Genomic DNA, 22,709 nt, shown 5'->3' with positions numbered 1-22,709 from the left:
CACTGGGTTAAAGCAAAGATTATGCAAAATTGTATGGATACCTCGTAAATAATTCATTTTAAACGTACAAAACATAAGAGACAATTCGACGGACCAAAACTATATAATTTATTGAACCTGACTGTGAATACGTAAAATGTGCAGTTCATTTGTCAAATCTGATTGCTTATCAATTGAAGATTAGAAATGGTCTATGATTAGACAATACACTAAATGGCACTGAGTATCAGGCTGACAGTGACAATGATTTTTTCTGCCTAACTTTGCCTCCAGCACATGGAATTGATTTAAAAATTAAACTTCCAATGTATTAAACGCACACTAATCAAAAATGTTATAATTTCTATGAGTTTCAATAGAAGTCTTTACCTATGAACGTATTAGTCGTTGCAGAAAAGCCTAGCATCGCCGAAGCTATAGCTAATGCCCTTTCTAATAAAAAAGTTAACCCTAAAACAGGGAAGTTTCCAGTATGGATCATAACAGCTGGTGTTTTGGGACCAAAATCTACACTACATATTACTTGTACCACTGGGCACATATTCAATTTGAGTTTCCACAGCAAATACAATAATTGGGAAAACACAGACCCCCTAGAACTATTTTCAGCGGATGTGATACAAACCTACGCCAATTCTGATGCTATAGCTAACCATTTGTCTAGCATTGCCAAAAGTTGTGAATCCCTTATATTGGCGCTTGACAACGATCGGGAGGGAGAAAATATTTGTTTTGAGGTTATAAGCATTGTTTACAAACATCTAAAATCTGAATGCAAAGGGCTGGGTAAAAATGTAAGGTCAAAATTGTCACATAGATATTTAGGGCGCGATTTTCATCGTTGGTAAAATGCGACATCATCAACGCATTTAAGAACTTAGGAATGCCTAATAAAAATGAATCAGATGCGGTATTGGCGAGACAAGAAATTGATTTGAAATTAGGTTGTGCTTTTACACGGTTTCAAACTTTATCGTTCCAGGATAAATTTGGCAATTTAAACACCAAACTTATCTCATATGGCCCGTGCCAGACCCCAACACTGTTCTTTTGTGTTGAACGTTTCAAGCAAATTAAATCATTTCAACCTCAAACATACTACCGAGTAAATATTTAACAATTTAGATTGATGCGGAAATAAATGTAAATGGACAAAAGATACAATTAACCCATTCTCGTGGTCAAATATTTAATTTGCAAGTAACGGAAATACTAAGAGATATTGTATGTAAAATTGCATAACTTAGGTAAAAGAAGAGGTATTTGTGCTTAGTGCCGTATATAGCAGTGTAAAAACTATTGCACGGCCCACAGCGCTGAATACGGTTAATTTGCTCAAAATGGCCTCTCAACAATTGCATTTGGGCCCACATCATGCATTATCGGTGGCAGAAAAGCTGTATCTTTCTGGATATATTTCATACCCACGTACGGAGACTATGACATATCCGAAAAATTTCGACACTGAAGGCGTACTTAATATGTTAAGATCTGCAAATTTCCCACGGGATATTTTTACAGGTTCCAAAACGGATTCCATTAAATTCAATTTAAATCAAATTTGCAGAGGAAAGGATGCTGGAGATCATCCTCCCATTACACCTGTAAGCGTACCAAATCCGTCCTATCTATCATCCGATGAACTAAACATTTACTTGCTGATTGTACGCAACTTCCTAGAATCAATATCTGTTGATTGTAAATATAAAGAAGAAAAGTATAGCTTCACAGCTGCTAGTGAAACTTTCATTTATACGTGCACCAAGGTCGTGGAACCTGGGTTCACCTCCATATCCAACAAATCATCACTCACCGAGTCTTCGCCAATTACTGCCAGTGCAGGCGATATTTATCGCTTGTGTGGATGTGAGATCAGATCGGCACAAACTACTCCGCCTTCACTGCTATCAGAGAGCGATTTGTTGGAACTTATGGAAAAAAATGGAATTGGTACAGATGCATCAATGGCCACTCATATAAACAACATCTGTTTACGTGGCTATGTAAAGATTGTTGGTAATCGTCGCCTCGAGCCTACCAAACTGGGCCAGTCCCTAGTGTATGGCTATTTACAAGTGGATCCAGAATTGGTATTACCTACAGTGCGGGGGAATATTGAAAGTTTGTGTGATTCCATAGCCACTGGTATGTACTATTTATGTTTACAATAATTCACAGCCAAGAAATAATAATTTAGGTAAAGCTACGTTAGAAACGGTGATTAATCATTCTTTGCAGATTTTTAGGGTGAAATTTATTTACTTTACTGCAAATATCGATTCTATGGTGCAGGCTTTCATGCAAAACTTCACTCTTGCAGAGGATTTGGGTATTTAACATTTTATTTAGGTACCCTTATGTCGAGATGTGGCGTTTGTAACCGTTATATGGTTTATGTGAACAGCGCTTTTCCACGATTGGTGTGTAAGCACTGCGACAGTGTATATAAATTACCAATAGGTGGTACAGTTAGGGTATTTGTCATCGTGATTTAGCTGTTTAAGGAAATAAAATGCCCTTTGGATAATTTTGAACTGGTGCAGTACCAAGTTAAAGGTACGATAAAATTGATGGAGGAGGTAAATCTTATACCTTGTGTCCTATGTGCTATAATGATCCACCATTTGAAGATTTTAGCAATAAATCTGCAATGAATTGTTCCAAATGCCCTCATCCAACTTGTACAAATGCAATAAGATCTATTAGTGTTGCAGTTTGTGAATGCGAGGGAATGCTGTATTTTGACGTGATTAATCAAGGAGTGAGATACAGCTCATTTAGCATAAATGGAGAATATTGTGCAATAATTGCTCAGTGCAGTATAATATTGAGACAAAGATTAAATTGAATGATTTTTGCGACGAATGTGAGGGTAGGATGGTGTTAATTGTTGATAAGGTGAGTGTGATATACTACATACCGTATATTTATTTATATATTAGCAAAAATTGCGCCTTGTATATATTTCTTGCCACTTTTATATATTTTTACTGTCAAATTTTAATAAATATAAATATAACCACGCATTGATATAATTTGTAATGTTTGCACCAGAAAATTATCTACATATGCTTTGACATTATTACATGTCATTTTTACCAGTATCACAAATATATTGATTATTTATGATACATAGATAACTCAATCTTTATTCATATAAAATCATATTGCATTGTTTAATATGTGTTACTTAGGGCATTGAAGGATGCATCATGTGTAATAGTGATGTGAGATCGCAATTTACTATAATTGGAAAATCTTGCACGGCCGTCAATCGTGCTAAAATTGGCCAGGCTAGGTATTCTAGACCTTGGAAAGGGAGGCTTAGAGGGGGAAAAGGATCTCATAAGGGCAAGTTTAGCAATGTAGACCCTAAGATGACTTTTCATGGCTTTTGATCTCAGCAGGTTTTATTCATTAACAATTAGCATACATACAACTAAGAGATAACTAGAGATGAACAGTTAATTTTAAAATTAAAAGCAAATTTCTACATTAAGAGGCCAGATAGGGTAGTAAGGATGTCACTAGTTGTTAATTATCATCATCGGTGTCAGAGTACACAAGTTCTGATAGTAACTTATCCTGTATAGGAACAATCTCCTTCAGTATAATCTCATAGATACTCAAGTCAATCGGCCTCATTTGCACAGGGCGGCCTTCATATTTCCTTCCAGTCATGTTCTGAACAGCACCTGTAAGCGCAGCATTATTTACAAACTCCAATACCACATCGCCCGCAGTGACTATTCCCAATCTCCCATCTATGTCAATAATAGTATTATGATTTCTTAAGCGAATACTAGGGATGTATTTAATACATAAACATATCAAGTATTCAAAAAAAACATGGTACAGTACCTTTGGTGTGTTCTGGAAGTATTGCCGCGCAATGAACAACTTTCCCATGAGAATCAAAGCCATTTCTAACATCGTCCAACATATCAATCCAGTCTTTCTGATTTTCCATTGCTTTAACATTGGCAATCTGCACTATATGCATCACGGTGGCCCCTGGAGGGAATGCTAAATTATGTTATCACATACCCGGTGCTGCAGGGAGGGAGTATGGAGTGAACATGGATGGAATTGATAAGCCAGCAAAGGCACTCCCTGTGTTTAAAGTATTGGTGCTATAATCATTTGGCCGAGAAATTCTAAGCTGCACGCCCATGCAATTCATTCCGTCCATAGTGAGAGCCTTCTCAGTCTCCTCTATGGTGTTAAATTCTACAAAGCCATAGTTGCCCTTGTCGTTAGAGAACCATACGTATACAACAGGATCTACATTTGGATCAATACAAAAACCCCTGGCTTTCATCTCATTGGTCACGATCGTCTTGAATCCATCCTCAGTTAGCCCAAGATGCAAAGGCAAATTGCCAAAATATAATCGTCTAAGTTTGCGGGTGGCATTTGCCGCTGATGGATCGCCACTAATCACGGGCAACGGCTCTGTTTTAGCCACCCACTGGAATCCATCCCATAACAATCTAACAGTCTCATGGCCTTCCGAATCTGCTAGTCTTTGGAATCCTCCTGCCCTTTTAATACATTCTGCCTGGGCCTTCCTTCTTCTACGTTCCAATGCTCTAGACTTGTCACGGCTAAGGGATATATTCCGGTTGAATGGTATGTATTCTGGGGTTTTAGATCTTTTGGGTTGGTACCGTCGCTTATCCCTATTCCTATCATGATCTCGGTCGCGGTCTCTATCGCGATGGCCTCTGTAATCGCGGTGATAACTCCGATCCCTTTCATAATGCATGGTACTCATCTTAACCAGCCAATTTACTAATTAGAACTATATACTGGTGTCAAATATGCTGCGAGAGAGCGTCACTGATTTCAAGTATAGGATAGCACTACACCTACACTACGGGCAACATGTATATAGGGTATGACATCATGGCGTATATACACAATTTATACCAAAACATACATCAGCATTAAATTGATCGCACAATACATAAATCATGGAACTTTACTCGTACATTTGCCATGGATTTGTCAAAATGCTTAATCATCACATAATTAGGCAAGAATTGTTAGAGTGAGTAATCTGTCGCTGGAAAAATTTGCTTTGAGGCAACAGTCCCACTCTCAATTGTGTGAGAGTACTGTATTTGGCAATCTGTTAACTAAATTAAATACTTTATGCACCTGACAATCATCTCCAACAACTGCTCCACTACAAATAATACATCCCTTGAGTATCACGTTATTGCCTATTGTAACATTTTCCATTATTACGGATTTTATAACGTTTGCCTTGCCTAGAAATTTGACATTCTCGGCAATATTGGAGTTTTTAATGGTCACATTTTCAAAAAAATTGCCAGTCAAATATTTGAGGCTTACGTGCATGAAGGTCTCGGGTCTATTTATTCTCATGCACTCATCCTTCCCAATAGCATATTGTATGTAATAACTAACACTAGTATATTTAGTGCCTATATCGTGCATGTTATCTAGTTTTGATTCACCCTGAAATATATTTAATCCGCCACTAGTAGTCTTTATTGTATCAACAATATCCAGCTCGCTATCTGTCACCGAATGTTCTAGATAACCTATGTTAAAATGTTAAATACCCCTAGAAATTGGCATATCTTGAGATCTGGTGAGGAATGGGATATAGTGAAATCTTATGCTGAAGTAATCAATATTTTCCGCAGGGAATAACGCCTTGGAGAACATATACACATGTAAATCAATTAGGTCTGAACGGATTGTACAATTTGGGTGGCTAAAAACGTGCCATTTGTGGATGAATAAGCTGTTTCCTGCATTGAAACCTAATTAAATGATTACGTACTTGTCGAATCGACTATTGAAATCAATTTATGCGTAGCTTCATCCAACAAGGTGAGGCAGCGATAAGAATTACTAGTGTCTACGTCAATTACCTAGCAGCAACAATTTGTTACAAATCCCCACAAAATATATATTACATAATTTATTATGCAAATGTGATAATATATAACGCCATGTAAATTTGAAATGAATATTGTTATGTAACAAAACATATTAAATTTGTAATCATACCCTTTTCATTGTGATATAGCAATGCAGTACATCCGGAATGACTTTGATAATGCGATTTGATCAGACCTGTAATATCAACTTTGCCGTATATATCACAGGGAATGACTATGAAGTCATTTGTTATGTACTCCCTTAGAAATTTTAGGGCATCCAAGCTTCCCAAAACTTCCGCATCCAGCGAAATGATTGTTACTGTAACTGCATCAATAAAATCCTTAAATGCTGCCTCAAGTGCCGGTTTGTACTTTGGTTCAATGACCACAAATATATCTAAGTAACCGACATATACATACCTTTAATGCCATTGTCTGTTAGTAGCTTGATCGAATGCCAAATTAGGGGCTTCCCGTTAATAGACAATAGCGCTTTGCTATGTTCAGCTGTTAGAATCGATATGTTGAACGTGGAATTTGAAGCAAGTATTATTCCCTAGGTTAGCATATTATTGTATGAGCTATATATGACACAAATATGTCACAGTTAAAAATAATTTGTCAATACGGAATAATTAACACAAAATTTAATACATAATAAGTAGAATTATGTATTAAATTAACGACTTGTGTTGTATATTGTGCAAAGAGTGTCTATCAAATATTCATTTGCCACATTTATCCAAAAATAAGAGTTTTGATCCATTATATTGATCGTAAAGACATTTATGGTGGGTAAAACGCATTTTATACCTGTATTTTTGATGTATCATGGTGCTCCGCTATGGAATCTCCATGATCAGAACTCGGTGGAGACATAATGCCACCCCCTAGATCTAGATCCACAATCACCACATCCGCCGATTTAATATTCCAAATTCTAATGTGTAAGCACTAGCAACTCGCAATATTTTTGATTATCACTAATTAAATCTGGTTACTGCTGGAATCACTTACACATTACATTGGGTTCTGCTACTGGCATTAATGTAAATTTTAATGGTACAATGCGGAAAAATATAGAAAGTGGTGGAAGCTGCGACAAGTTTAGTGTAAGGAATCAATTATTTAGGACAAATCGTTCATAAACTTCCTAAAGGTATTTCTGCATGACCTAATATTTCGTTCAATTCCCGTAACCCGCAATCCACCCCAAAAACTATCGTTATCAGATGCACCAAACGTTAGCAAAGGAAGTAAAAAATATTACAAGCTCAAACCAGAACTGACAGAAGCTAATGTATTCGTCACTAAGGCAACTTGCTTTGAGTGGGAACCTGCTACGATATATGCCACGGAGGTCAAGAGGGGGCCCACGGTAAACAATCAGACAATGGAACGTTTACGCTGCTTTTTATGGAAAGAACGGGATTCTTCCAAAAGAGATCCAACGGTTATGCGCACTGTAAATGGCCCAGATGAAACAACACTGCATAAGGATCTCATTTTGGGCCTAACATGCTGTATCAGGTTATATGGAAAGCGATTCAATTTTATTCACTTACGGAAGTATTTGTCCGAAGAAATGTACCAAAAATTGTGTAATCCAACAAATGATGATTATGATGATGGCCCGCAAATATTGATAGATAGAGCTTCAATAATTGGCTTATTATGGGCCATAACGCAGATGAGGAAACCCTTCATCTTCGATTCGATTTCAAAAAGTTTATTTAAAGAATACTTTGAATCTACTACTCCAATAGAAGCGCAAAATTTGATATACATTTTGGCATTGGGTAAGAGATTAGATGTGCTTAATGCGGAAAAGATTGAAAAGAGCATGCAAAACCTATCCTCAGCAGAACTGTTGAATTCCCTAAGTGTGAGTGACTGGATCATAGCGCTGAGTTGCATGGATAACGATAATTATCAAATTGTCACAAAGATCATGAATCTAGTTGTTGAAGAAATTGATGGCATGGATATCAACCTCAGCGTTGTGTACCTATCGACATTGGTGCACATGAAAGCGTCGTCAAAGCGATATCCGCTCTCATATCGTAAAATCATGGCCAGAATCGAAAACATTTTTAGTGATATGCCAGTAAACGACAGTATGAGTCATTTATTTCACTTGTTGTGTCAGATACAGTGTGATATGAAGGGGTTCTTCGAGTCCATTTGCACCAAGGTTATACGCATTATGCATTTAATACCATTGTGCGACATGGTGAAATTGATGTGCGCTATAGCAATCTATAGGCGAAACTGCGAGAAAGTTGGGAATAAGTACGAAGATGCCACCAGAATCCCCTCCTTTATGAACCTAGAAAACCATGTAATTACAAAAATAACGTGTAGCCCCCCCTTCCCTAAAGAACTATTGAATTTGATTCATGACTCAATAATAGATGGGAAAAAAATTGAAAATGATGAAGAACTTTCCAAATTAACATCAAAAAATAAATTCTACGCCGCTAGTGACAAGAGCGTGAACAAATCACACAATGATGCTAGTATATTCAAAAGCAAAAACAGTATGGAATTGGAAAATGATCAATTTGAGTTGTCCTCGGAGGAGAGATTCTTCTGTGCCAATCTTCTGGAAGATTGCTGTACCAATATTGAAAAGCTTGATTCAGATGTGATTATGCAGTTGGTATATTCCTTGCTAACTTTTAAAGTTGATATGACGCCTTTGGGGACGGTAGGTAAAATATTTACTTAGGCTGTAAAGCGTTTGGTGGATGAATCAGTGATGCAGGAAATAGAGCCAGAGGAGATGGGATTTAGTGTCAATTTGAGTAGCGAAATGAGTGACGTTGTCTCTCAGTACCGAGTAGCAGAGTCTATCATTCACTATGCCCATAGAGGGAAACAAGTGAAAGATAAGTTTGACTTTACAGATACACAAAGACAGTTGGAGTCAACTTTGGGTATCATTATGGTTAATTCGCGAAATTCGTCAAAAAAACCTCATGGTAAGCCAATAAATACTATACACAATCCGCGACAGACTTTATGTCGTGGCACATGAAATTTGCGTAACAGCGTATTATGCATTGAATGTATTGTATATAAAATGGTTCCATTGTTTGTTATAAAAAACGTTGAGATGAAAGTGATATTGATAATGCACGAAGTGGGATTTGAACCCACGAGGGCTCTCGCCCACCAGAACTTGAGTCTGGCGCCTTGGACCGCTCGGCCATCCGTGCTGCGGTGAGGCATGATTTTTTAGCTCACAACCTGCATCAATACCTTGCCCATCAATTGTCATGTCGCTTACTCATTAATACTAAATAATAGTAGCTATAAAATGATATTTATCATGCACTTAACGGGCAATAATTGACATAGACAATTCTACGACTCCCGCATTGGGAAGCCTGCCAGTAAATAATAACAATAATGAGAAACGTGAAGCCATGTCTAAAAATGCAAATAAACCAAGGCCTAAAACCCCGAAGCACAAGGAGCCCACTTGTGGAACCAAAGATTCCAAGTTGGCCAAGTCTAAGATAATAGAACCTGATAACACCCATGTCAAGACTAGCGATTCCAACGAGGCTGTACTGACAGACCATGTAAAAAAACAGTTATCACAAGAAATACCACATCAAAACACAACCTCCAGTGAGAATGACCAGGGAAAACATACAAACCCACCTTTGAAGGGTATCTCTGGTGACCATTATGATAAGAACGCGTTGGAACCTATTAAACCCGAAGGTAGTAGTAGTAATAATAATAAGTGCAAGAGAGATGGGAGACAGTCAATTTTGCCATCCATCCATGGCGCCAATGCAAATACTAATGCTGATACGAGTGCTAGTACATCTAATGTGAAGTCGGGGCAAGCAAAATCTCCTGTTTGCAACGTCAAAGTGTCCAACAATGACAAATTGGCTAGTGATAAAACGGGTAAATATAGTGTATTTGGTAGGAATGGAGAGAGTGTCGGGACTTTTAATAATCCTCAATCTTTGTTTGGCATAAACAATCCCTTACCCATAGTTCAAGCGCCTACCGGTGCTCATCCACAATATTCCACTAGTATGAATATTTCAGCAGCAAATAACTATAACCAAAATTTGCCACGTCACCCCCAATTCTCAACTCATTCCCAAGGCTCAACTGATCGCCCCTATTCCCTATACCCCCAATTCTCAACTTCAGTGCAACAACAGCAACAGATACAACACCAAATGCACTTGAACCACTTGAATAACCAACTTCAAAATCAATTACACGGTCAAATGGGTATGATCAACCCAAATTCAGTTCAAACGCGCCAAGAATTCATGATGAATCCTACATATGCAAATTATCAAAATTATTATACGAGCGGTGCATCTAACAATATGAATCCTGTGTCTAATAATGTGCACAAGGGTAATACTGGTCAGAACATACAGGAAAATACATTTAGTGGCATAAATGAACAAAACTATCAAACTTCAGGCACACAAGATGGTGTGTCTAATATTAGTTATAGAGGTATAGAATCTGGTAACCCCCATATGAGTAACCCTTTGCCCGTACTTTGCCAGAACTATGAAGCGTACAATCCGCATCATTACATAGATCCACCTATGCCTACGCAACCTTTAAATACACAACAACTGAACAATCCTTATGCGCGATACGACAATGAGTGCTTCCCGAAGCCTTCTTCCATATTGGACCTGAAAAATCAAATTCACATCATTGAGTTAGAGATTGAGAGGGAGAGATTAAAAGAACTGGAGCGGAAGATGGCCTTTATGAACAATTAAAACAATATTAAAGTATATCGAAGATTTTTCCCACCATAACCCACTATTGCACATTATACCATAAAATTTACTCAAATAATTACACATAATACACATTTGCCATCAATATCCATAAATGAGTTATAAGCACATGCAAATATAACAAGGACAAAAATGATTACTTTGGTAACCTTCCACGCCAAAGCTGCTGTGCCTGAAGGGAAAAGTCTGGCAATAATAGGAGATTCCATGGCATTGGGCAACAATGATCCCCAAAAAGCATATGAATTACAACCTATAGGCACTAATAATATTTGGGTATCCAAAACGCCGGCTCCACTGCCCCTACGCATACCAGTCAATTACAAGTACATTGTACTAAATGGCAATAGCTATGATTCAGAGACGGAAACTACGTGTATTGTTGCAAAAAAGGAAACATATACGGTGATTCCCAATGGATACGAAATGTTGGTGGAAGATGATGAAGGAGAATTTCGCAATTTGTCTACTCATAGTACCAATAAGAGTAAATCTGATACAACCATCTCCCACCTGGAGCAGAAGAGAAGAGAGATTTTGGACTCCCTTAATAATGAAAAAATGAGTCATGATTCCACCGTCTATTTTATTTCCAGCCGCTTACCTGTGCAACTGATAAAAGTATTACCTGAAGGTAAAATGGTACTCCGTGAACGAAATACACCATTGACAACATGTCTTTGGCAATTACGAAAGAAGCTGAGCTTCCCAATGAAATATATTGGGTTTACAGAAGTAGAAGAATCACATGATCCCAATGGCAACTTATCTAAACTTACGCCATTTTCAGAAGGGAATTGTATACCCCTTGAAATCCCAGAGGAGACCCTTAGCAAATCGGACACGTTCAATAAAAATTTCATGTGGACTCTCTTTTATAATATTGGTGTGTGGGATATAAATGTACAAAATCCATTCGATTGGGAACTATGGCAGGCTTATCTTGAGGTTAACAAAATATACGCCAGGATGTTAGTCCGTAAACTCGTTACGGGTGATATGATATGGGTTCACGACTATAAATTGCTGATGGTCCCACACTTTGTTACTAGATTGAGATGCCGTGCAAACATTGGCATATTCGTCCATGCAATATTCCCCACGTTTGAACTATTCAAATGCTTAGCAGTGAGAGAGGAGTTATTGCGTAGTATGCTTTGTGCAGATATTATTGGTTTTCACTATTTCGAATCAGCTAAGCACTTTTTGACTAGCTGTAGACACTTGTTAGGGTTGGATTACCAGTTCAGTTTGTATGGATTAGCTACAATTGATTACGCTGGACGCCAAGTTATTGTGCATATGTCCCATCCCTGTATTAATTCCGAATCGGTATTGGAGATTTTAAGGTCAATAGACCAACCAAACGCGGCAGTGCCTGGTTGTGATGGAGAAAACTCTATCTCAGAACTAAAAAATTACGAGGCAAAGAAGGCCAAATTCATACACACCTTCTGTGAACAATTCTTAAAAGATTATCCACAAATAACTGCAGAATCCAAGTGTCTAACCGAGAGCTTCATAATTTCCAGCGTGGATAGAGAAATAAAATTGTCTGGAATTTTGTTAAAAATGAAGGCATTTAGGCAATTTTTACATAACTACGAGTACGCCCGAGGAAAAGTTTTATTGATTCAACATGTATGCTTTCATGATACTCTATTTGGGGGTAATGTAGTCATGCTGGAAAATATACAGCAATTGGCCACTAAAATTAACAATGAATTTCAAACCAAGGAGTCTCCCTTTCATGTAATTGTAAAAGTTGGCCATTTGAGCTATGAGGATAAATATTCGTTATTTAAGGTATCTGATTGTTTAATGGATACATGCATCAGGGGAGGTATCAATTTAAGTGCCTTTGAGTACATTGTATGCCGTAGAGGTAAATCTGCTTCAGCGATTATCTCCGAATTTACCGGCTTTTCCCACTCCTTAGAGACAATAGTACGTATAAATCCGTGGCACATGGAAGATATTACACGGGCGATTGACATGGTGATGACGATGCCAAAGCACACATCACTTAGTAAATGTGACCGTGATTTTGTGTATATAAATAAGCATGATGCTAAATCATGGGCCGAATCGTTTGTACGTGAAATGCACTGGGCACGTAAAAAGTCTAATCACCTTTATTTGACTTATGGTTTTGGTAAGTCGTATAAAATGTACACCATGCCTTCAAAGATGATTGAGATCCATGATGTGATGGAGTACTACAAATTGAGTGAGAGAAGGCTGATAATTGTTCCCCTTGAAACATGGGAAGATCTAGAATCAAAGGAATCTGTCGTGTCTATTTTAGGGAGTGTAGCTCAAAATACTTCGACACAGGTAATATTGTTGGCGAACAATTATGATATAACAATCGATAAAGATGTTAAAGGAGACAATCCAATCGCTGTGTTAACCAATGAAACTCTATTGGGAGTCATATCAAACGATGGGTTATACTATAAATTACCCATCCTTACTGGTAAACGTTGGGCATCTCTAATAGATGATGTGACCTCTGATTGGAAGGGGCCAACATTCCAAGTGATGAACAAGTATGTGTCTAGAACTCCTGGTAGCTACATTGAAGAAAAGGAGTCATCGCTAACCTTCCATTATGAGAAGGCTGACCCTGATTTTGGGATAATACAGGCCAAAGAATTGGCAGTTTTGTTGTCAGATTTATTGGAAAATTTGCCTGTGCAAGTAAACCGTAATAAGGGCCACATACAAGTTAGGTTAGGAGGTGTAGATAAGGGAGCTGCGGTTATTAAGATTATTAATCATTATTCGGAGTTATTTGGGCCATTTGACTACATTTTGGCCTTTGGTAATGATGCAGGTGATGAAACAGTATTCGACGCCTTGTTTAAGTGGGATAGCATTAGGCACAGTGATGGTGGCAATGATATATCCAGGAGTGGTGAATCACATGGGAATAATTTAATATGCCAGGATTTTGAATTGGGGAAAAATTATGATTCTGACATTGGGTTTGACAGAGGAACGCATAATACAACTTATAAAAATGTCGACTTTGGATACACCAGGATTGTAACGTGTAAAATTGGCAAAAGTCCTAGCAAAGCCAAATATTACATCTACTCTGAAGCGGATGTTGTAACTCTTTTGGCCTCCATTGCAGATTTTGATGGAGGGGACTTTGAATTGTAATGCTATCGTACCATCCCAAGGATTCTGGGATGATTTTGACATGCATTTTTAATTTTACCAATGCAAACGCACTCCTAGCATTTTTTAATATATGCACAAAATCAGTATGCACTGTTGACCCTGATATACATATGCATGTATCTATTTATTATGTAGATAACAATAATTGCGCACAATAATGTCCGTGATGAAATCAATTATATCTAATCATCCATGTCACTGGTAATATAATATAAGATCTTAGATAGTCTAATCGCAATTATTAATACATCATATAAATTATATGTGATAATCAATAACAATTTTAAAGCTATTTTTTCGGCTAATAGCCAATGATTCAACTGTTACTTATTACTAAATGTGCAAATGCATATATTATATTAACGACAAGAAATACAACAACTACACATATGAATATATTCAAATTAGTTAAACAATTCCCACAGCTATATTGACAATAAATGACAGATCATATTGCTGATAAAATTGTGAAAATAATGTTACAAAATACAAAATATAATTTGACACATTAAACCATTACCTAATACTATTTTCAAATTTAAGTATGCGCTATTAATTGATTTTGTGCAATTATATAGTTAATATTGAATAAGTAAGCACTTTTAAAAAAATTTAACACATTATCCTAGGCATGCCTTATGGCAGACTGAACGATCTTTGTCATATCCACGTCACCCAGACAAACTAATGTGTTAATTAGGGGCTCTAGTGACAATTGCAATAATTTTGGCTAAATAAAGTGATGTATTACTTCAAGATGTTTAAGTAATGCCAATGATACGGTTTGAAGAGATTCAGTGCCTCTGATGTAGAAAAGGTCCCAAATAGGAGCGGCACGGTCTAATGTCGTGTTATAAGTGAATAGGGTCATGAACCACTGTACGGCATACATTGAAGTGTTGACCTTTTCTTTCAAAAAGTGACTGTATAACCTAAATTAACAATTACTAACTTTGGCAGTGACCTTTTGATAGATCGGTCTAAAAAATTACACATCTCACCCAAGGCAGGCAGACCTGGCCTATACATCTCTTGCAAATTGTACTTCTCCAGCATACTAATCTACATCATCACTAACTAACCAGGGTATAAAATGCGTCCTCTTCATTCATTTGGGTCAGCAACATTCCGGCAATATATCCCATTCCTTGGCAATAACCTAATTGACATTATTTATTTACCAACATCGGGATTATATAAATTATAGGCCCTCAGAACATTAAATAGTGAACGAGTATTATGATTTCTATATTTGGAATAGACTGTTCGATTGATATCTAACTGTATTTCGTTGTCTCCGAGTGTCGGTGGAAAAAAGATTAAATGAGTGTAAAGACCATTGGGGAGACAATCTAAATTAAAATTGCTTTACACTTAAATGTATTAGTCTGTGCTATACATTTCCAATACAGACCTCTAATTTCCGGGGATATACCAGACTTAACCTTCCTTCTTATATATTTCTCAACTTTCTTTTTACAGACACCAAATCTAAGCATTCCAGTATCATTGTCCACTAGTGGATCAACACTAAAAATTTCAAATATTTGCTTCCACTTATCATCATAAAATTGAACCGCGGGAGTCGAGTGCTTAAAGTCGTCGTAATTCGGGGAGAATCTATTAGCAGACAAACTCAGGCTCAACATTTCAATCTATTTGTCAAATAATTAATCAATAAATTACACTGTAAATTTTACACAAGTAATTGTTATTAACTAATTACAAAATGATCATATTTTCTACTCTAAGATCAACACTCGGGATCAGACACACTGTGAGGAAATTTGAGAGGAAATTAAATTCACACATCAACCATAATAGATACCGTCTAAATGACATGTTGTTTATATATAGAATATATTGTGTTAAACAGTGCCAATTAAACTCCATTGAGTATTTAGTAGAAATCTGATATAAAATTTACATAATCACTAGTAACAAATTAGATAAAATATATTCCAGCAACTTGCACATTTTCCAATTACATAAATTAGCATTAAATGTGTAAATTATAATTGTGGCTAGCTTTATGATTATTGTATATAGTTGTGAGATCTATTGGGCGCATATATGAGCCACCTACACATTAGGGTGGCATGATTTTATAGATTCATATTATTTACATATACACATTAGTGTATCAGCGATTATGAACTTATTTTGGTGCGGGTGCCTACCAGAAAACGATGAGTCTACACAAATATGTCCAAACAAAGTAATCTCAACTTGATGTAGAAGCTTATTATGCCATCTGGACAGGATGTAAATGACAAAGACCTTGACAAAGAAGGATTTAAAGCGTTGGTCAGTGTAATTTGATTTAGATGCTCTCATTTGCATCTAGGGCCAAAAAGAATGCCCCGTGTTTCATTTTAAATACTCAAGCTGTGAACGTAATACCGGCTACTTACACTGTAGATAAAAATTTTCAGGTATAATTTGTGCCATATAGACTTTTATAATCAAAGCTTCCGGGTCTAGTGCCATTGAAATTCCTATAACTAAAGTATGAGTTATGTAATTTAGATCGAAACTGTAATGGGCTATGAAGAACTATTTAAACATGAAGACACTAATCACTGGCTTGTAAACAATTAATAGTTACGTAGGATGATCCACTGATAAAATCATTGTCAAATGATGAACTGAATCGCTTTGTTTTGGTAGAAGTAAGCATTGATGCCATTTAGCACTGGGATGAAGACGGGATTAAACTTAAACGACTATGTTTGCTAGAGGGAAAGGACATAACCACAAGTGACATGTTTATCACATGTATCAGGATCCTCAAGTTGTATAGAAGCACATAGGCAGTATTTTTACCCTACTAGACCAGATTTACACACAGCATGATATTTGTTCGGTGTATAACTAGTGAGTTGTAATTTTGAAGGTTTGTTTAATTGTTTTTCGCATTAAAATTGATTAATAATGTTATTATACAATATTACTCAAAATTGGAGTAACCATCTTATGATTCTGAATGATCGCTTAAATCCGAGTGATTCTTCTTCTGTAATTGTCTAGGCATGCCAAAGGTCTTAGGCTTGTAGAATTGATTAGTTAGTCTATTTAATTACGTTAGGTGCTTACCTTCTAATGATGCGGCCTCTAGTGGGATATCGGTGATGTAATTCGATGATTACCTTATTGCCTATATCTATTCTGATCCTATTCACCCTCAGTTTTCCGGATAATTCACATAATATCTAATTTAGTGGAGTAAAACCTTTTTATTCCCTTGTATTTCTGCTTGGAAGGTTGTACCACCCATTGATTGAGTAACGCAACCTTCCACAGTAAGCTTTCGACCACCAACCTTCAAATTGAATTTATTTCTAGTTAATGGAACTAAGAAACATTTTTTTTGTCTCTCAAATGAATAAATGCCAAGACACAAAGGTTCATTTGGTAGTATTGTTAAGGCCAAGGTTATGGTTAGGACATAACCCATATATCATTGCCTGACATTAAATACCTATACTCATATTTTGAAAACGGTATATCATCGGAGCGATGAGATTCCATTCCAGTAAAAGTCCGACGCAAATCAATAAAAGGTACCATCATATTAATTTAGGCATAGGGATGATCAATGGAATCCTCGAGCAAATGCACCTCTTAATTTCAAGAAGTTCATTTTACTAACTGTATGCAAAACGGTCACATAGGAGGGAATCTCCCCAGATGATGCACCAAAGAAGTATCAAGCATACTTAATGTCGTTCCTAGCATCTGAAATCAAACGTTTCTATGATGCATATGAAAACTTACCATTTTTCCGGGAGAAATATCACCCATATTACTTGAAGTTGGAGCACGAGTTGTTTAAACAATCATATTTGAACAATAATAAGTTGCTGATTGAAAGTATTTCTGCCGGACAATTGGCTGGAATCCAATTGCAAGTCAGCTATGATCTATTGTATGGCAAGTATTCAGATTCCTCCGAAAATGGTATATCATAAAAATGATGTAGAATCTTATGCCATGCCCCAATGGGCATATGAACTTATCTTGGATAAACCGCCTGAGTCACAGACTGTGAATCGCTTACTTTTAAAGTACCATCCAATTTATTTAGCTCTCCATTGGAATCTGTTCTGCTAGTTGACATACCCGATTATGCTTTCAAAACACAAATAGTTGATATTTTGAAGGTCATTCTGATGTTATGTAGACTGAAATTGAGATTTTTGAGATTTATATTGCCGAACGAATTGGTGGTAGAACCGTATTTATATGTGTACCACATTCGGTGAATCTGGAAAGCATATCTAAAAAGCTTAATGAACAAAACCACTTCATTGGCGACTATGTTCTCAAGTTTGAACCGTGCAAACCAATTAAAGATAAAACACGGGTTCGTGTTTGCCCACCCATTTGTTCACATCCAGCTAGAATTCAACGAGATCTTTACCTAACTTCAAAACTCATACAAAAGTTAGGTATAACGATTTGTTAATTTAGACGATGAAGTTAGTAAAGGTATGCAAATTGATAAGAACCAAAGCTTCTTGAACTCATTACCTTCTGATATAAATGACCAACAGAAATTGGACCTACAATTATTCTACTTGAGACGAGTGCATTATTATTGTTACTATGGAAGAATGAAATGTCCCAGTTACATGGACCTATGGGATAAATTTGGCCCTGGCCACATGAGAGTGGATCTCAAAAATGACATCAAACCTACTGAACTTAATGAGGGCCTATCCAATACTGTAGTGAAGGTTAATTTTGCTTCGTGGCAAAACCCTGTGGCAGATAAACAAAATATTTTAGATTCTAATATGGAAGGTATTGACTCTGAAGATATGGACTCCATTGAGTCCTATGGCGATTGGCAATCTATGATTGAAACCGAAGTTTCCAAAAACGGTTATACTGTATCAAAATCCCAAATTCAATGGCTGAAGGATGTGGAGGACTATGCCAAAATGGTGTTGGAAACGGATATCAAACCACCCGAAATGGTATATATTACAAATTGACATAGGATGCTAACAATGAGGAAATTGAAAAAAGGTGGGAACAATTTTGCCATGTACACACTCTGGCGGATGCCCCGGAGCGATTTAGGTGCAAATTATGCCAGAAGGTAATCGAAAATTCTAAAATAGTTATTTAGTGACTCTAAATATGTATGGAAGCATTTGAAGCTAAAACATTTTGACAAACATAGTGATATTGTTGTACAGGTAAGCACTAGATTAGATTATATATTTGTTGCAAACATTTCATAGAATTGCATTATTTATGTAATATACTCAAATAGTCTGGGATGAGTGACATGAAAGATCTGTTCTTTTGGTCCCACGGAGAATCCAAAACCAATCCCTTTGAATCTCTAGTTCAAATACCACCGATACTGGACGCTACTAGTAGAAATAAACCAGTAAAAGATTACGCCAAAGATGCCTCTAGAATGGCATTAGAAGTAAGTTTACAAATGATTTAGAACTGGGACCTATCACAAATGAAATCCGGTCCATTATTCAAGGGGGATACGTCATTTTACAATCGTAAAAGGAACAAGGAATATCACGACTTTGATAAGCCAGATCCCAAACAATCCATGGCAGTTTTTACTCCCGAAGTCTACAGCAGGCCTACAGTCAAGTATGATGATTTGTAATCATTAATTATATAAAATATTTGCTTTTCAAAATATATATCACAACGCTTGTAATGTATACATTACAAGCATATACAATCTGAACCCTATCTGCGCTATTTATACTTAGTGTACCTTAACCATACTCATTATCCTAGTCTTAGCCCCAGCAACTTAGGTGACCTAGACCCCGTGGTTTACTTAATATTACCTCCACTACGGCATAAGATAGCATAGTATATAATCTGTATTTGATTATTATATGTTGATAGTGATGTAAATATCCCATGGAAGACTGCGCCATGAATTTGACTATTAAGGGACTGAACGGAGAGGATATCAAAAAATCCGAAGTGGTAATCCGGGAGAACCGTAGGGATTTGGAATCCAGGGCCGAAGTTGCAGAGAAACTCCGCAGGCTAAAGAAGGTATTCAATAGTTAAAATTATTATACTTCCCATAGTTGTACACTATTCGAGCCATATTTCATAAATACACTAATTACATACATACATTCATTCATTAATAATTTAGCGCAAAAGGAGCTGCCGAGACCCAAATGCTATCAAATCACTGAATAGCTATTACAAGCTCAGCAAATATCATCACCTAGAAAAGAAGAGGGTTAAGGCAGAAGAGAGGAGGTCTAGATTACCCATTAAGGCTGTAAAAACAGATACAGGCAAATATTGCATATTGGCCATTAGAAACAAGAGGAAGGTAGAAGGTGTGGAATCGCAAAAGATACTCAAACAGTTAAACTTATCTAAGCCAAACATTGGCAAGTTACTTATAAACGATTGTGAAACCCAGCAGCAGTTGCAACGAATAAACCCGTTTATTTACTATGGATTTCCTTCTCTAGACAATCTACGCATTTTGCTTAAAAAAAGGCAATCAAAAAGAATAATTTAGGGGGACATTGGTCATTGATGGTGAAGACAAGCCTATTGACTCAAATTTGCTGGTAGAAAATTTACTGGGAAAATTCGAAATCATATGCATTGAAGACATTGTTTATAGCTTATGGAATGGACACAAAGAGCTTCAGATAATCATTGAAAATTTGGGTTGCTTAACATTTTGTGATTTAGCAGCAGCCAAAGGGTGATCAACAACTAATTTAGGCTCCAAGCTCCTGCAATACACTATGGAAATGGAGGTGACGAATTTGACAGATCCCTATCCTTAATAGTCTAAACATGTATCTAATTTTTTATTACACTATTAACAATTGTTTAAAACATCAATTGTTCAGTACCGTACACATAGTGTTATTAAGCAATGTAGATTGTGGAATCGTTGTCCTGGCCGACCCCAACCCACTTAATGGGCACCCCTATCAATTGGGAGATGCGTTCGATATATTTTTTGGCATTGGATGGAAGTTCTTCAAATCTTCTACACTTGGAAATATCTTCAGACCAACCCTCAGCTACTTCGTATATCGGTTCTAAAGCATTAAAATCTTTGACACAGGCGGGGTAATCTCCGTGGATCATAGGCATACCTATTTTAGTGTTGTTATTAAAAAAATAACACAAAATATCAAGGGACTTGTAGCTAGTGGATATAAACATCATTAAAGAATATTAGACATACCGTGAATCTTATAGTCTACACAGATGGAGATTTTATCGAATCCAGTTAGTACATCTAATTTTGTCAATATTAGACAATCATAAACGCATACACTATGAGAATACCTGAGGGCAGGTATATCAACCCAACCGCATCTTCTAGCTCTGTTGGTATTGGAACCAAATTCATTTCCCTTGCTCCTCAGCTTTTCACCCAGCGGGCCTAGGTCAGACACTTAACTTAATTTACCACGTCATTTTTGGAGCAGAGTGAATAAAACTACAATTACATATAACAGTCATATCCATGTAAACAATTACAATATCCCTCGCCCTTATTCTATATACGCGGACAAACAGTTAATTTTTTAGGCAAAAACGGATGATTATTCTATTGACAGTTAATATGTTAATTGAAATGTATATCTTAAAATATTTGGAAATACGAAAATAATTACAAATAAAAAAATTAAAATAGCATATTAAACAAATATATAAACATTTATAATCAATTATATATTTTCTCATAATATTATACGAATACATGGAATATATGAAACAGATTTTTATCCAACAAATACAATTTCATATTTTTATCATAATAATAACACACAAATATCCTACATGTGCATAAATAATGTAATGCATACCACTAAGTTCGGTAGGGAAAGGCCCTTCACCCACACGAGTCTGGTAAGCTTTAGTAATTCCGATATTCATTATAGGGATGTTCATTGGAATTCCCAGATGTGGAAATATGGCTGGGGACAAAGTGTTGCTTGAAGTTACAAATGGATAAGTGCCATAGTCAACATCCAACAACACTCCGTTGGAGCCTAAAATCAAATTGATTGCTTACATTCTACAATAAATTTTTTTCCTAGTTTGAGCTCATTAGTTATTAATAGATTGGTATTCACAATACAATTTTTGAACATATGGTAAAAATTTTCATATTTATTCAACTGTACAGCGATCTCTTCTTGAGTAATCAGCCCATTCATATTGTTGAGCGAGATAAACTCCTTAAATAACATCTTAAAATGTTCAAAGTCAAGCAGATCTACCATTCTAAGTCCTGTTCTTAACATTTTGGTAGAGTATGTAGGTCCGATACCGCTTTTGGTTGTGCCAATCGATTTACATATCACCGATCTAGCATTTTCTAGTTCTATGTCCATAGTCACATGCAATGGTAAAACTAAATGGGCTCTGTTGGATATATACAATCTATTTATAAGCGATTCTTGATTGTATGGTGCATTTTGGATATCCTGGTACAACATTTCAAGAGAAACAGCACAACCGGTGCCAATTATGCATTTTACATGCTCGTGAACAGCTCCGCATGGGAGCATTCTAAACTTATAAGTCTTGCCTTGATAGATTAGAGTATGACCTGCATTTGCTCCGCCTATATTATAAATGTGCAACCATTAAAACGGGCTATATAATCGAAGTCCTTGGAAAAAAACCCAGAATATTTACCCTTCCCTTCATCTCCCCATTGACTACCACAAATGCTTACTACCTGAACCTTTTCCATATACATTTTATCATTTAAATAACTAATTTTATCACGGTTCTTAAT

At 36.5% G+C, this 22,709-nt stretch overlaps 11 protein-coding genes and 1 non-coding gene across 12 annotated transcripts; 6 read left to right on the top strand and 6 right to left on the bottom strand.

Moving 5' to 3' along the window:
- Positions 1 to 371: 371 nt before the first annotated feature.
- Positions 372 to 3,398, top strand: BMR1_01G03410 (DNA topoisomerase 3-beta-1; the record flags this gene model as incomplete). The annotated part of the gene is made up of 10 exons (XM_021482995.1): positions 372 to 794; positions 818 to 1,105; positions 1,126 to 1,224; positions 1,248 to 2,145; positions 2,198 to 2,329; positions 2,350 to 2,474; positions 2,496 to 2,556; positions 2,577 to 2,761; positions 2,782 to 2,898; positions 3,195 to 3,398. The coding sequence occupies 10 exons, from the start codon at positions 372 to 374 to the stop codon at positions 3,396 to 3,398; spliced, it is 2,532 nt and encodes an 843-aa protein (XP_021337575.1).
- BMR1_01G03405 (Splicing factor U2AF 65 kDa subunit) lies at positions 3,535 to 4,777 on the bottom strand (the record flags this gene model as incomplete). The annotated part of the gene is made up of 3 exons (XM_012792294.1): positions 3,535 to 3,764; positions 3,862 to 4,026; positions 4,048 to 4,777. 3 exons carry the CDS (start codon positions 4,775 to 4,777, stop codon positions 3,535 to 3,537), a joined length of 1,125 nt encoding a protein of 374 aa, XP_012647748.1.
- Positions 4,778 to 5,048: 271 nt separating this feature from the next.
- BMR1_01G03400 (translation initiation factor eIF-2B gamma subunit) lies at positions 5,049 to 6,800 on the bottom strand (the record flags this gene model as incomplete). Its single annotated transcript, XM_021482993.1, has 7 exons — positions 5,049 to 5,141; positions 5,164 to 5,573; positions 5,595 to 5,798; positions 5,819 to 5,896; positions 6,049 to 6,318; positions 6,342 to 6,477; positions 6,735 to 6,800. The coding sequence occupies 7 exons, from the start codon at positions 6,798 to 6,800 to the stop codon at positions 5,049 to 5,051; spliced, it is 1,257 nt and encodes a 418-aa protein (XP_021337574.1).
- Positions 6,989 to 10,702, top strand: BMR1_01G03386 (conserved Plasmodium protein, unknown function; the record flags this gene model as incomplete). The annotated part of the gene is made up of 4 exons (XM_021482992.1): positions 6,989 to 7,033; positions 7,054 to 8,631; positions 8,653 to 8,905; positions 9,285 to 10,702. The coding sequence occupies 4 exons, from the start codon at positions 6,989 to 6,991 to the stop codon at positions 10,700 to 10,702; spliced, it is 3,294 nt and encodes a 1,097-aa protein (XP_021337573.1).
- On the bottom strand, positions 9,059 to 9,142 carry BMR1_01G03387. Its single transcript has one exon. It is a non-coding gene; the product is annotated as a tRNA-Leu (tRNA).
- Positions 10,703 to 10,855: 153 nt separating the features above from the next.
- BMR1_01G03385 (Probable alphaalpha-trehalose-phosphate synthase [UDP-forming] 9) lies at positions 10,856 to 13,894 on the top strand (the record flags this gene model as incomplete). The annotated part of the gene is made up of 1 exon (XM_012792289.1): positions 10,856 to 13,894. One exon carries the CDS (start codon positions 10,856 to 10,858, stop codon positions 13,892 to 13,894), a length of 3,039 nt encoding a protein of 1,012 aa, XP_012647743.1.
- On the bottom strand, positions 14,541 to 15,414 carry BMR1_01G03380 (TBC domain containing protein; the record flags this gene model as incomplete). The annotated part of the gene is made up of 6 exons (XM_021482991.1): positions 14,541 to 14,645; positions 14,667 to 14,847; positions 14,868 to 14,977; positions 14,998 to 15,074; positions 15,097 to 15,267; positions 15,288 to 15,414. The coding sequence occupies 6 exons, from the start codon at positions 15,412 to 15,414 to the stop codon at positions 14,541 to 14,543; spliced, it is 771 nt and encodes a 256-aa protein (XP_021337572.1).
- BMR1_01G03376 (uncharacterized protein) lies at positions 16,068 to 16,728 on the top strand (the record flags this gene model as incomplete). Its single annotated transcript, XM_021482990.1, has 7 exons — positions 16,068 to 16,133; positions 16,154 to 16,222; positions 16,243 to 16,350; positions 16,371 to 16,424; positions 16,445 to 16,504; positions 16,528 to 16,587; positions 16,609 to 16,728. The coding sequence occupies 7 exons, from the start codon at positions 16,068 to 16,070 to the stop codon at positions 16,726 to 16,728; spliced, it is 537 nt and encodes a 178-aa protein (XP_021337571.1).
- BMR1_01G03375 (translation initiation factor IF-1, putative) lies at positions 16,890 to 17,372 on the bottom strand (the record flags this gene model as incomplete). The annotated part of the gene is made up of 3 exons (XM_021482989.1): positions 16,890 to 16,986; positions 17,012 to 17,127; positions 17,148 to 17,372. The coding sequence occupies 3 exons, from the start codon at positions 17,370 to 17,372 to the stop codon at positions 16,890 to 16,892; spliced, it is 438 nt and encodes a 145-aa protein (XP_021337570.1).
- BMR1_01G03370 (conserved Plasmodium protein, unknown function) lies at positions 17,435 to 19,559 on the top strand (the record flags this gene model as incomplete). The annotated part of the gene is made up of 11 exons (XM_012792286.1): positions 17,435 to 17,478; positions 17,499 to 17,568; positions 17,590 to 17,875; positions 17,898 to 17,982; positions 18,003 to 18,078; positions 18,099 to 18,366; positions 18,389 to 18,897; positions 18,921 to 19,022; positions 19,045 to 19,122; positions 19,200 to 19,361; positions 19,383 to 19,559. 11 exons carry the CDS (start codon positions 17,435 to 17,437, stop codon positions 19,557 to 19,559), a joined length of 1,857 nt encoding a protein of 618 aa, XP_012647740.1.
- Positions 19,826 to 20,738, top strand: BMR1_01G03365 (large subunit ribosomal protein L7e; the record flags this gene model as incomplete). Its single annotated transcript, XM_021482988.1, has 4 exons — positions 19,826 to 19,966; positions 20,073 to 20,431; positions 20,454 to 20,645; positions 20,666 to 20,738. 4 exons carry the CDS (start codon positions 19,826 to 19,828, stop codon positions 20,736 to 20,738), a joined length of 765 nt encoding a protein of 254 aa, XP_021337569.1.
- Positions 20,739 to 20,815: 77 nt separating this feature from the next.
- BMR1_01G03360 (adenylosuccinate synthase) lies at positions 20,816 to 22,670 on the bottom strand (the record flags this gene model as incomplete). The annotated part of the gene is made up of 5 exons (XM_021482987.1): positions 20,816 to 21,048; positions 21,141 to 21,341; positions 21,769 to 21,954; positions 21,978 to 22,532; positions 22,553 to 22,670. 5 exons carry the CDS (start codon positions 22,668 to 22,670, stop codon positions 20,816 to 20,818), a joined length of 1,293 nt encoding a protein of 430 aa, XP_021337568.1.

Source organism: Babesia microti, chromosome I, assembly GCF_000691945.2.
Source record: "Babesia microti strain RI chromosome I, complete genome".
Lineage (NCBI taxonomy): Eukaryota > Apicomplexa > Aconoidasida > Piroplasmida > Babesiidae > Babesia > Babesia microti.
The sequence above is the reverse complement of the archived record's forward strand: the minus strand, read 5'-3'. Positions and strand labels throughout refer to the sequence as shown.